The sequence below is a fragment of the Bos grunniens genome, chromosome 8 (assembly GCF_055505025.1).
Source record: "Bos grunniens cultivar Pamir isolate PY7600 chromosome 8, Bosgru_T2T1.0, whole genome shotgun sequence".
NCBI classification, from domain to species: Eukaryota; Metazoa; Chordata; class Mammalia; order Artiodactyla; family Bovidae; genus Bos; species Bos grunniens.
This window is the reverse complement of record NC_141172.1, coordinates 90,652,052-90,664,217: the sequence shown is the minus strand read 5'-3', so window position 1 is coordinate 90,664,217 and position 12,166 is coordinate 90,652,052. Positions and strand designations below refer to the sequence as shown.

Below are 12,166 nucleotides of genomic sequence, written 5' to 3'. Positions count from 1 at the left end.
AAGTATGTTCATCTTTAGTAAGTTTTACCTATATGTGAGGGCTTATACAACATGCCCTTGTACTCACCTATGAATCTTATGATCCTTCGGAGTAAGGGGTTCAGGTAACAGCATTCTCCAGTCAGAATTGTTTTCTCCTGGGCAATCAGAGATTCTCTGGTTGACTTTATGAAATACATGGATATCTCACCAATAAAAATCTGGAGAAGGAATGTTAAAGAATTATCAAGTTGGAGAGCTTTCTGATAGACCAGTGGCTTAAAAAAACTGAAAACTTCTGAGGCGTCACAATTGTATTAAAAAACTATGTTGGAGAGATGGAGAGTTAAATAGCAGTTTGCAGTCAACTCTCTAAAAGAATTAGAGAAAGCAATAATTGATAATTTCAGGTAGATTTCAGGTATAATATTAAATTCTAAGGTCATATAAAACATAAGTTGAAATAATAAATAAGAGAATCAATGAACAAGCTCACTCAAGCTGGTCTTGAGTATTTTAAATTGAATGTGTGTATTACAGTGATGAGGAGTGACTGGGATAGCCAATGTGCCCAGCAGGGCATTATATGCACACATCACAATAAATTGTTATTTCATTATGTGGCAATAACAGTGGAAACAGTTATTTTAAAATATAAAACAAACTTTATTTTTTGGGGCTCCAAAATCACTGCAGATGGTGACTGCTGCCATGAAATTAAAAGACACTTACTCCATGGAAGAAAAGTTATGATCAACCTAGACAGCATATTAAAAAGCAGAGACATTACTTGGCCAGCAAAGGTCTGTCTAGTCGAGGCTATGGTTTTTCCAGTAGTCATGTATGGATGTGAGAGTTGGACTATAATGAAAGCTGAGCGTGATGCTTTTGAACTGTGGTGTTGTAGAAGACTCTTGAGAGTCCCTTGGACTGCAAGGAGATCCAACCAGTCCATCCTAAAGAAAAGCAGTCCTGAATATTCATTGGAAGGATTTATGTTGAAGCTGAAACTCCAATACTTTGGCCACCTGATGCAAAGAGCTGACTCATTGGAAAAGGCCCTGATGCTGGGAAAGACTGAAGGCAGGAGGAGAAGGGGATGACAGAGGATGAGATGGTTGGATGGCATCACCAACTCAATGGACATGAGTTTGAATAAACCCCAGGAGTTGGTGATGGACAGGGAGGCCTGGCATGCTTCAGTCCATGGGGTTGCAAAGAGTCGGACACAACTGAGCGACTGAACTGAGCTATGTGGCAATACTACCATTATTTACGTGAAAAATCTTATTTGAGCATGTTTGCCTGAGTGATATTCTCCTACTCTAAATTAGTTGACTGTCACACTTTTGCTATGCATGTGCTTGTGGTTTTAGATAAACTTCATCAATATTTTAAGACTTTCTATGCCTTATATTCCTCCTCTAATTATAGAATATCTATTTAGATGGATAAAAATGCCAATATAATGAATGGCACATGAATGGTGGAAGTTAAGTGATAGAATTGTAAAGCTGGAATCCTCTAAAACGGATGTTTCCCCCTTCATCTAGACAGAAACTCGACAGTCTCAGGGATTTGGCCACACAGTGTCTGAAGCAAGTAGACACTGTTATCCTATTGTACAGATAAGACACCTGAGGCATGGAGGGGTGAAATAATTTGCCAGGAAACCTGTCTGTAGAGGCCTTTCTCTTAAATGCTACACTTTTACTCAGTAGTGATCCAATAAAATACTTGTTGAATTTGTGTTTAATATTGATGACACAGATAACAAAACAAATGCAATATGCTTTAAACACTGAAAACCTTAGATGATATTAAAGTACAAGATAGATTGGTGTAGTAGAAGTAGAACTATGGCCAAGTCAGAATGGGATGAAAAGTTGGCAGGAATAGACTGAGTTCAGGGTCAGACAGGCAAATGGTGGGACAGCATGGATCACCTTGGCAGGTGCTGTCTGCATATGTCTAGGAATATTTTGTGACATCCTTTGGAATTAATGCATTAATGCTCCTTCTGGTAAAAATAGTTGAATAGCTTTAAGAACTCAGCTTTCCCTTTTCTTCTCGTTAGACTTATCTCTCTCAAAATGAGGTGCCACAAGGCTTTATTTGTCCCCACTGGAATGATGGCACTGCATTCTGTTCTTTATCTCAGCGAACAGATGGGGATAAATTCATGCATGGTTGGGTAATGACACAGCATTTCCTTGAGGGTGCATTCTCTACTCCCAGAGCCTAGCTTAAGCATTCTTGTTGTATATGAATCTCTTACCTCATGTTTTCCTTTCTATTCCTATCACAAATGAGTACACACTATCATTGTTATTCCTTGTTATAGGATGTCCTGCTTATCTTATTCTGGTTATATCCCTAGGGCCTAGCCCAGTGTAAGGCACATAGCTGTTATTCAGTGTTAAATGAATTAAGCATATCAGATTAATGAAGGTGTTTTGGAATACAGGTTTAATGAGGGAGACTATAAGGAAGGAAAAATAATTTTTAGTATTTATCCTTCCAGACTCAGTGAAAATGTCATGACTCTCCCCAAACCTTTGCCAGGTCCCCTCAGGAAAAGGGAGACCCTGTCTTATCATTGTTCCCACAACATATTATACAGATCTCTATCCTGACATCTGGAGCTTCCCAGGAGGTTCAGTGGTGGAGAACCCACCTGCCAATGCAGGAGACTCAGGTTCGATTCTTGGGTTGGGAAGATCCCCTGGAGGAGGAAATGGCAAAACCCACTCCAGTATTCCTGTTGCGAAAATTCCATGAACAGAGGAGCCTACTGGCTACAGTCCATGGGGTCACAAAGAGTTGGACATGACTGAGTGATTGAGTGCACACACTCACACGAGACAAAATAGCAAGAAAATGTGAGTGAAAATCTACACATAACATATTGTTTTTTTAAAAAAATGCACATATATGTGTACACAGGCATGCACATACACACAAATCTAAACAAAATCACTCCAAGGTACACCAAACAAAACTTGCCATGTAAAAGGGTATGGAGCTCAAATAATCCATAAGTAAAATGTCCTAAGACTCTTGTGTCAGCAGGGATAAGCAGTATATGAATTGATACTATTGGTCAACAATATTCAAATCAGAGTTAAGGTATGAAATAGAAAAAAAATCAGAACTAGAATATATGCTAACTTATATAGTTACTGATATAATACTTTGAGTATATTAAGCAATACTGTTTATGTAAAGGAAGGAAGGAAGGAAGAAAGAGAGGAAGGGGGTCATTTTATAAGTTAAAGGTAGGACAACAGTCCTGATTTTCAGTTCAGACTGTGATGGACGTAGAGGTTGCTGATGGAACAATCCAGCTCTCAGATCCCGTGAATGAGCTGCGAGGATGTTCATTTCACTGATCACACATAGTGTACTGTTTCTCCATCCACTGGGTCCTATAGTCTCATACAGGCCTGATTCTGGGGAAAGAGGCGGGCGAGATTCTGCTTCCCTGCCAGGCCACCAGCCCATGTTGGAAGCCACCTCTCACACTGGCAGATTTATGACTCTGGTTCTGGCACTGACTGGGTTCCTCCATCTGTCTGTTTGCCATGCACACTCTGTCTCCATCCACCACTCTGTTCAGAGAACAGCCGGGACACGTGGGACTCTCCATGTGTTCGGCCCTGGCTGCCCTGCCTATTACGGTCTTTCAGATTGTTGACTAACAAGCATGCTATCACTCATAGCAAATGAGAATACCCTCCGGTGAGAAATGATCAAGGCCAAACTTTAGACCTGGCCACGAACAAGCAAGTGAATTCCATTGGTGCATCTCTCGTCCCCCACAGCTATGCCGCCTACGATCACAAGTGACCTAAAACTTTTAGATAACAATACATATGCTTTTAGTGAGTAACTCCTTTTTTAAAATTTTAATTAGAGGATAATTACTTTACAATGTTGTGATGGTTTCTTCCATACATCAATATAAATCAGCCTTAGCTATACATATGTCCCCTCCTCCTTGATCCCCCTTCCTGCCTCTCTCCCTATCCCACCGCTCTAGATTGTCACAGCACTGGCTTTGGGTTCCCTGCATCATACAGCAAATTCCCGCTGACTAAAATCAGAGATACCAAAGGAACATTTCATGCAAAGATGAGCTCAATAAAGGACAGAAATGGTATAGACCTAACAGAAGCAGAAGATATTAAGAAGAGATGGCAAGAATACACAGAAGAACTGTACAAAAAAGATCTTCACGACCCAGATAATCACGATGGTGTGATCACTGACCTAGAGCCAGACATCCTGGAATGTGAAGTCAAGTGGGCCTTAGAAAGCATCACTACGAACAAAGCTAGTGGAGGTGATGGAATTCCAGTTGAGCTATTCCAAATCCTGAAAGAGGATGCTGTGAAAGTGCTGCACTCAATATGCCAGCAAATTTGGAAAACTCAGCAGTGGCCACAGGACTGGAAAAGGTCAGTTTTCATTCCAATCCCAAAGAAAGGCAATGCCAAAGAATGCTCAAACTACCACACAATTGCACTCATCTCACACGCTAGTAAAGTAATGCTCAAAATTCTCCAAGCCAGGCTTCAGCAATATGTGAACCGTGAACTTCCTGATGTTCAAGGTGGTTTTAGAAAAGGCAGAGGAACCAGAGATCAAATTGCCAACATCTACTGGATCATAGAAAAAGCAAGAGAGTTCCAGAAAGCATCTATTTCTGCTTTATTGACTATGCCAAAGCCTTTGACTGTGTGGATCCCAATAAACTGTGGAAAATTCTGAAAGAGATGGGAATACAAGACCACCTGATCTGCCTCTTGAGAAATTTGTATGCAGGTCAGGAAGCAACAGTTAGAAGTGGACATGGAACAACAGACTGGTTCCAAATAGGAAAAGGAGTTCATCAAGGCTGTATATTGTCACCCTGTTTATTTAACTTATATGCAGAGTACATCATGAGAAACGCTGGACTGGAAGAAACACAAGCTGGAATCAAGATTGCCGGGAGAAATATCAATAACCTCAGATATGCAGATGATACCACCCTTATGGCAGAAAGTGAAGAGGAACTCAAAAGCCTCTTGATGAAAGTGAAAGTGGAGAGTGAAAAAGTTGGCTTAAAGCTCAACATTCAGAAAACGAAGATCATGGCATCTGGTCCCGCCACTTCATGGCAGCCATGAAATTAAAAGACGCTTACTCCTTGGAAGGAAAGTTATGACCAACCTAGATAGCATATTCAAAAGCAGAGACATTACTTTGGCAACAAAGGTTCATCTAGTCAAGGCTATGGTTTTTCCTGTGGTCATGTATGGATGTGAGAGTTGGACTTTGAAGAAGGCTGAGCACTGAAGAATTGATGCTTTTGAACTGTGGTGTTGGAGAACACTGTTGAGAGTCCCTTGGACTACAAGGAGATCCAACCAGTCCATTCTGAAGGAGATCAGCCCTGGGATTTCTTTGGAAGGACTGATGCTAAAGCTGAAATTCCAGTACTTTGGCCACCTCATGGGAAGAGTTGACTCATTGGACAAGACTCTGATGCTGGGAGGGATTGGGGGCAAGAGGAGAAGGGGACGACAGAGGATGAGATGGCTGGATGGCATCACTGACTCAACGAACATGAGTCTCAGTGAACTCCGAGAGTTGGTGATGGACAGGGAGGCCTGGAGTGTTGTGATTCATGGGGTCGCAAAGAGTCGGACACGACTGAGCGACTGATCTGATCTGATCTGATTTGTTTTACACATGGTAATGTATATGTCTCTCGGCTATTCTTTCAAATCATCCCACCCTCTCCTTCCCCCACTATGTCCAAAATTCTGTTCTTTATGTCTATGTCTCCTCTGATACCCTGCAAATAGGATTATCAGTACTGTCTTTCTAGATTCTATACATATGTGTTAATATATATTTATCTTTCTCTTTCTGACTGACTTCATAGTGACTCTTGATAAATTTGTCTTTCAAATATGGAAGCCCAAATTTCAAATAAATAACCCTGGAATATAATACATCAGTTTGGTGAAATCTTTCAGAATTCATGTCTTTACAGTGTTTTAAGGAGATCTGATAAGTCATAGGAGAAGGCAATGGCACCCCACTCTAGTACTCTTGCCTGGAAAATCCCATGGAAATGCAAAATATTTAGAAGATAGTGTTCTAGATCGCAAAATATGAAGTCTGAAGAAAAAGTCACTGGAAGACGTATTATCATTTAGTGTTGTAAGGGGGATCCACTGCATGTTCCATGTGGCTGTTATCACAAAAGGCATCTAGAGATCCTGGAATATAGGTTTTGGGTTCATGTATATACTAGCTGTAGCTCTGATACTTGGCATATCAAAGTCATTGCTATTTCTTTTTTTTGTTTATGATTTTATTTTTTTTAATTAGTTTATTTATTTTAGTTGGAGGCTAATTACTTTACAATATTGGTGGTTTTTGCCATACATTGACATGACTCAGCCACGGGTGTACATGTATCCACTCATCCTGAACCCCTCTCCCAACTCCCTTCCCACCCGATCCCTCTGGGTTGTCCCGGAGCAACAGCTTTGAGTGCCCTGCACTGGTCATCTATTTTACATATGGTAATATATGTTTCAACGCTAGTCCCTTATATCATCCCACCCTCTCCTTCTCCCACATAGTCCTGTTTCTCAAATGTAGGCTCTGGAGTTGAAATCTCAGTTCCCTCCCTTCTTGAGGGGTGATTTTGGGCAGATAACCTTTCCAAGCTTTTTTTTTTCCTCCATGATTTTAAACATGAGGGTAATAACTATATCAGAAAATTATTGATTATTAGAAATGTATATAAAAGCATCTAGAGAAGCTCAAAGAGTATTTGTTGCTTTCACTTACTGGTTGGTCTAGGCAAGAATGTGTGCTGAAATTGATTTAAAAACTGTCCTGGGTTAAGGAAACATGGTATAATTCAAGCTCTGCCCTGCCCCTAACCAGGTGTTCAGTCTTGGACCACTTGGCTGACCTCTCTGGTTCCTTATCTGTCAATCTCTCATCTGTTAGACTACAGTGGCCCCTAACCATTTTTTTTTTTTTTTTTTTAACACCAAGGAGCAGTTTCATGGAAGACAATTTTTCCATGGACTGGGGAGGGGGAACGGTTTCAGGATGGTTCAAATGCATTGCATCTATCGTGTGCCTCATTTCTATTACTATTACACCAGCTCTACCCCAGATCATCAGACATTAGATCCTGGAGGTTGGGGAGCTCTGTAGGAGACCTTTAAGTTTTTCTTCCAAGATCTTTGTTTTTATGATAAAAACTGACAAGATAGGGCTGATTAAGGGAACTGATATCACATAATTGGGCTTTAGTCTCTCTCCTGTTGGTTAAGCTCTCCAGGGCCAGCATAGTTTCTTACAGTAATTCTCCCTCCAGCCTTCATTCTCTTTTCAAACCCCACAGGGCTTTGCCAACATGAAATAATCTTCCCTTGGAGCAAAGTGGACACAGCCTCCTCCAGAGTCATCACACTGCCTGAGACCTGTCACCTGTGTTTCTAAAGGACAGCAGAGGCTGGCAGCCCCTCCCTGGGTGTGCATGTAGCATGCTCTGAGGAAGAGAAGAGGGTTCTCTGCACACTTAATAACAGTGTCTAAGTAGCTGCAGAGCTTTCAGTCCCAGGGAGTTGTAGATGCTTCCAGTATCCTCCTTGGGAGACTTCTTTACTCACGAGCATTTCTGAGAAAGGCAGGCATGGTTTTTGCTGTGTGTGTTGTGTGTTCACACGTGTTAGTCGCTCAGTTGTGTCTGACTCTTTGCAACCCCATGGACTGATAGATCACCAGCTTCCTCTGTCCATGAGATTGTCCAGGCAAGAATACTGGAGTGGGTTTCCATGCCCTTCTCCAGAGGATCTTCCAGGCCCAGGGATCGAACCTGGGTCTCCTGCGTTGCAGGCAGATTCTTTACTGTCTGAGGCCCAGGGTTTTTCCTGTAGATCCTGTTTAAAAGTGACCCAGGGGATTTTAAGCGTACTGACCATGCTGCCCAGCATCTTTATGTTCTGTTTAATCTTTCCTGATGAGTACCAGTGACACCTCAGATCTGCAGAGAGGATTCTAGTCTTCTGGCCTGCTGAGCTATGCTTGGTTCAAGACCTCTTGACGTCTGCTTTATCACACTTGAGTGTAAATAAAGGAATTCAGCTGTAGACATTTCTATGCCTTTCAAAGCTGAAGGCTTCAATAGAATCAAGGCTATTTGGATGATGGCTTTGGAAATTATCCAGCAACTCAGATAATAAGTGTTTTGTGGATTGGAGAGTCGTCATTACTGCTTTCCATGTGGCTCAGCTAGTAAAGAATCCACCTGTAATGTGGGAGACCTGGGTTAGATCCCTGGGTTGGGAAGATTCCCCTGGAGAAAGGAATGGCTACCCACTTCAGTATTCCGGCCTAGAGATTTCCATGGACTGTATAGTCCACGGGGTTGCAATGAGTTGGACACGGCTGAGTGCCTTTCCCTGTCACTTTTCACTTACTGGTCTTAATCCAGGGGCAGCACCTACCCATTCAGAAGGCTCTGAAATCGCACTTGCTATGAAGTGTAGCACCAAGGTGGCACACTACCTTGCCAAAGCAGGGTGTTCTCTTGAACTTTTTTTTTTCCCATTTCTGAACAGTGGATATAAGAGAAATGGGAATGTAAAATGATTTAGCTAAAATACTGCTCTCAGTAAAAAGTAAAATGCATTGTGATCACCAAGTAAACTCATCATCACATAATTTTAGGCAAATGGGAGTCTTTTCAAGAAACAAATTATCAAAACTCCTAACACAATCATCTAATCATCAGTCATTAAAAGAAGCATTGTAAAGGTGGTAAGGAACATCTCAAAGGTGTAAGGACATCTCGCTGTCAGATGATGTCAGGTAAAAAACAGTCCATAAAGGAATTTGGAGCACTCATCCATCACATGCATAGTAAATAGGGAAATAGATATTCTTCTTCAAGGTTTTGAAAAAATCCACAGCAGTTAATGAGGATATTTATAACTCTTTCCCGGGGCGGGGGGGGGGGGGAATGTAAATTGTAATGATTAAGTACATTTGCAATAAAGAAAATGTATTCATGGTAGAGATAAATAAATATAGGGACTTCCCTGGTGGTTCAATGGTTCAGACTTCATGTTTCCACTGCAGGGAACATGGGTTCGATCCCTGGTCAGGGAACTAGGATCCCACATGTTGCATTGTTGGGCCAAAATAAAATGAAAAAACAGCACCGGCTTCTTATTTAAAAAAAAAAAGGAAATCATGTGATGATGTACAAAAGGGAAAAGATGTGAATGATGATGTATTAAAAGGGGTTTCAATAGCTGCGGCTGTTCAGAGCCGGGAAGAGGCAGATGACAAGGCACTCAGGCGCCGACCCTGTCTCCTCTGCTGCTGCAGCTGCGCTCCTCATCAGCCAGGCAACAGATGTGCCTTTGCCCAGGGCCCACTCTCTGATCCATGCTGTGCTTTGAGCTTTTGTATTCACTCCCAGAGCTTCTGGCCTAGAAACCCCCCAAATGAAGAGTCACAGTTTCCTCCAGAGTGGGCCTTTCTATCAAATGATGCTTGTCTCTTCCTTTCCTAGGAAATTCTCGCGGTCTTGTGCATGTATGCTCACGTGCACGCTTGCATGCAGACCATGAGCTGTGTCGATTCTCCTGGGCTGGGCATCAAACGTTCTGCTGTTTCAATTCTAAGTACTCCTGTCACTTTGTTGTGAGGCCAGTAAAGGTTTACTAGCTATTTTCTCATGCCCTGTGGTGCTGGCGCTGAGATACAATACGGGTAAATCAGATTCTCCACCGAGTTAAATCCTCTTATCCAAAAAGGCTCTCTGCCTTTGAGTCTGTGAGTTTATTCAGGGGGCCTGAGGCAATTGTGAGCCGGGATTTCCACGTTGGTCAGAACACACCCTGCAGATTTCCTGGAAGCCTGGGCCAACACTTTTGGCTAAATGGTTCTGGACACAATAAATACTCCAAGCTCTAACCTTTCCTAAGTCCCTGCATGGTTGCTCCCACGTGGCCTTGCCTCCACATGATGCTGATCCTTTCTGACAGCGAAGCACAGAAGGACAAATAGGAAGTGACAGATCAAACCCACAGCAGAGTCCTTTCCCTCGTGCCTTTTCTTGTGCATCCCTGCAATTAGCGCCCATCCTCAGAGACACACGGCAGTGCAGGGCGTTAGCTTGTCCTCTAGCACATCAACCACAGAATACACAGAACACCACGGATGAGTCCAGGTTGAGGTGCCTTCTTAGAGAACTGCCATTAGTTTGTGTCACATGTCACCCCTGAGGAGTCCTGCCTTCTTTCTTTGTTGTTATCGTTTGTTGTTTAGTCTCTAAGTCATGTCCGACTCTTTTGTGATCCCATGAACTATAGCCCACCAGGTTCCTCTGTCCAGCATTCCCCAAGCAAGAATACTGTGGAGTGGGCTGTCATTTCCTTCTCCAGCAGATCTTCTCAACCTAGGATTTGAACCCATGTCTCCTGCATTGGCAGGAGGACTCTTTACCACTGAGTCACCAGAGTAGCCCTGCCTTCTTTCACTCCAGGGAAAATAGGAAATGGGTTTAAAAAGGAGTAAACACATACTGTACCATTCTGAGAAACCCTGCACACACACACAAACACACACAGGCTGTGCCATTATGTGTAACCCTTGGCCAGGCACAAATTAAACTCCAGAAAGAAAGTCAAGAGAGACTAAGGAGTTGGGAATCTGACATTTGGAGCCTCCAATTATAAGGTTCAGCTCTTAAGGAGTATTAGAACCAGAAAGACCTTGGAGATATTTAGCCCAAGCCTACCTTTTACAGATGAGAAATCCAACCCACAGAGGAAACAGGCCTTATCAGAGGTCATACAATTACTGGGATGGAAAGCCATAACTGACATCCCTCCTTCTCTTGACAGAGCAGACCTGAGACAGGGTGACTCTGCAGCATGAGGATGAAGGATGCACACTTCGGGGGTAGGGGTGTGCTGAGTTTGGCACTTGGGATCTGTGTTCAGGTGGCCTGATACAGACTGCTCTCGGATATGCTGTACCTCTCTAAGAGGGACAGAAGTGAATACAGCTCCCTGCTCCCAGGAGGTGTCCCTGAGCATCAGGAGAGGTCCACTCTCTGTCCTGCAGCTGCTCACTTATTTTCAGGTTTCGGGGGAAGATCAAGCACCACAGCAGGGTTTCAAGGCCACTGGACTCTCTGCCATTAACCCATCAGCTGTAATCAGTGCCGGGTCCTAGCAATGCTCCTCATTTGAGAGGAGAATAAAAATAGAACCAAATGGGTGGGTTACTGTCTAGTCACATAGGGAACTAGCTGCAGCCCTCAGCAAATCATTTAACATAGCTGAGTCACAAGTAACGTAGCTAATGACTGTCTTCCTAAATGAACTCACAGACTCAGAGTCAAAAATGAAGGAAACTGGACCATACACTTTCTCTATGCTCTTTGAGATATCTCTTTTCTATTTCTCCGGGATGCTATGAGGATAAATTAGGCAAGGACTGCAGAATACAAGAAAATTAAAAGGAGTTATCCTTGCCATCTTCATTTACGGAATATTCCTCGGCACATATCTTTGAAGGCCCACCATCATTATTGGTCACACTTTTCTCCCCAAGAAGAAAAGGAATGGAATGTCCAAATCAGAGCTCCATACTTGAAAACGAGAGTAGAACTCTAGATCCTTAAAATTCAGTTCACTGTCCAGTGGCCACACTCCCTTGGCTTTCCATCACAGCATTTGACCACATGTTAGTTCATATCATTTGGGGGAAAAGGAATATGATCAGAATTCATGGTTTGAGAAGAATTTCAGCTGAAAATCTTAGAATGAAATCTATCATCTTTACCCAGAGAGAAGAGAAATTCCTCATAAAGTTGTTTTATTTTTGTTTTTTGGTCATATGTGTTTTTGTTTATTAGAATTGCTGTTTAAATCTTACTAAAGATTGGTCATTTCATAATTATGCCAGAAGAATCAATGTTTTAAAAATATCTTTCAGTTTGAAAATACTGCATTGATGTAGAATTTAATTGTATAACAGAAGAAAAAATAACTGTTCCATTAGCACTCAGAGATAATAGCTGTACATTTTAGTTTCTTGCCAGTTTTTTTTATGTATAATTATAAATTTGGGACTATACTTGTAACAC

General features: G+C 42.2%; 1 protein-coding gene and 1 long non-coding RNA gene across 9 annotated transcripts in view; one reads left to right on the top strand and one right to left on the bottom strand.

Moving 5' to 3' along the window:
- PLPPR1 (phospholipid phosphatase related 1) overlaps window positions 1-12,166 on the bottom strand; it is a 595,523-nt gene that overhangs the window by 36,678 nt on the left and 546,679 nt on the right. For all 7 annotated transcript variants that reach the window (XM_086315733.1, XM_086315732.1, XM_086315736.1 and 4 more), the window contains one exon: window positions 68-200. In XM_086315733.1, the coding sequence (XP_086171859.1) occupies window positions 68-200 (133 nt within the window). The remainder of the gene's footprint in view (window positions 1-67; window positions 201-12,166) is intronic.
- Window positions 1-12,166, top strand: part of LOC147367670 (uncharacterized) — a 111,843-nt gene that overhangs the window by 41,561 nt on the left and 58,116 nt on the right. The window lies entirely within an intron of this gene.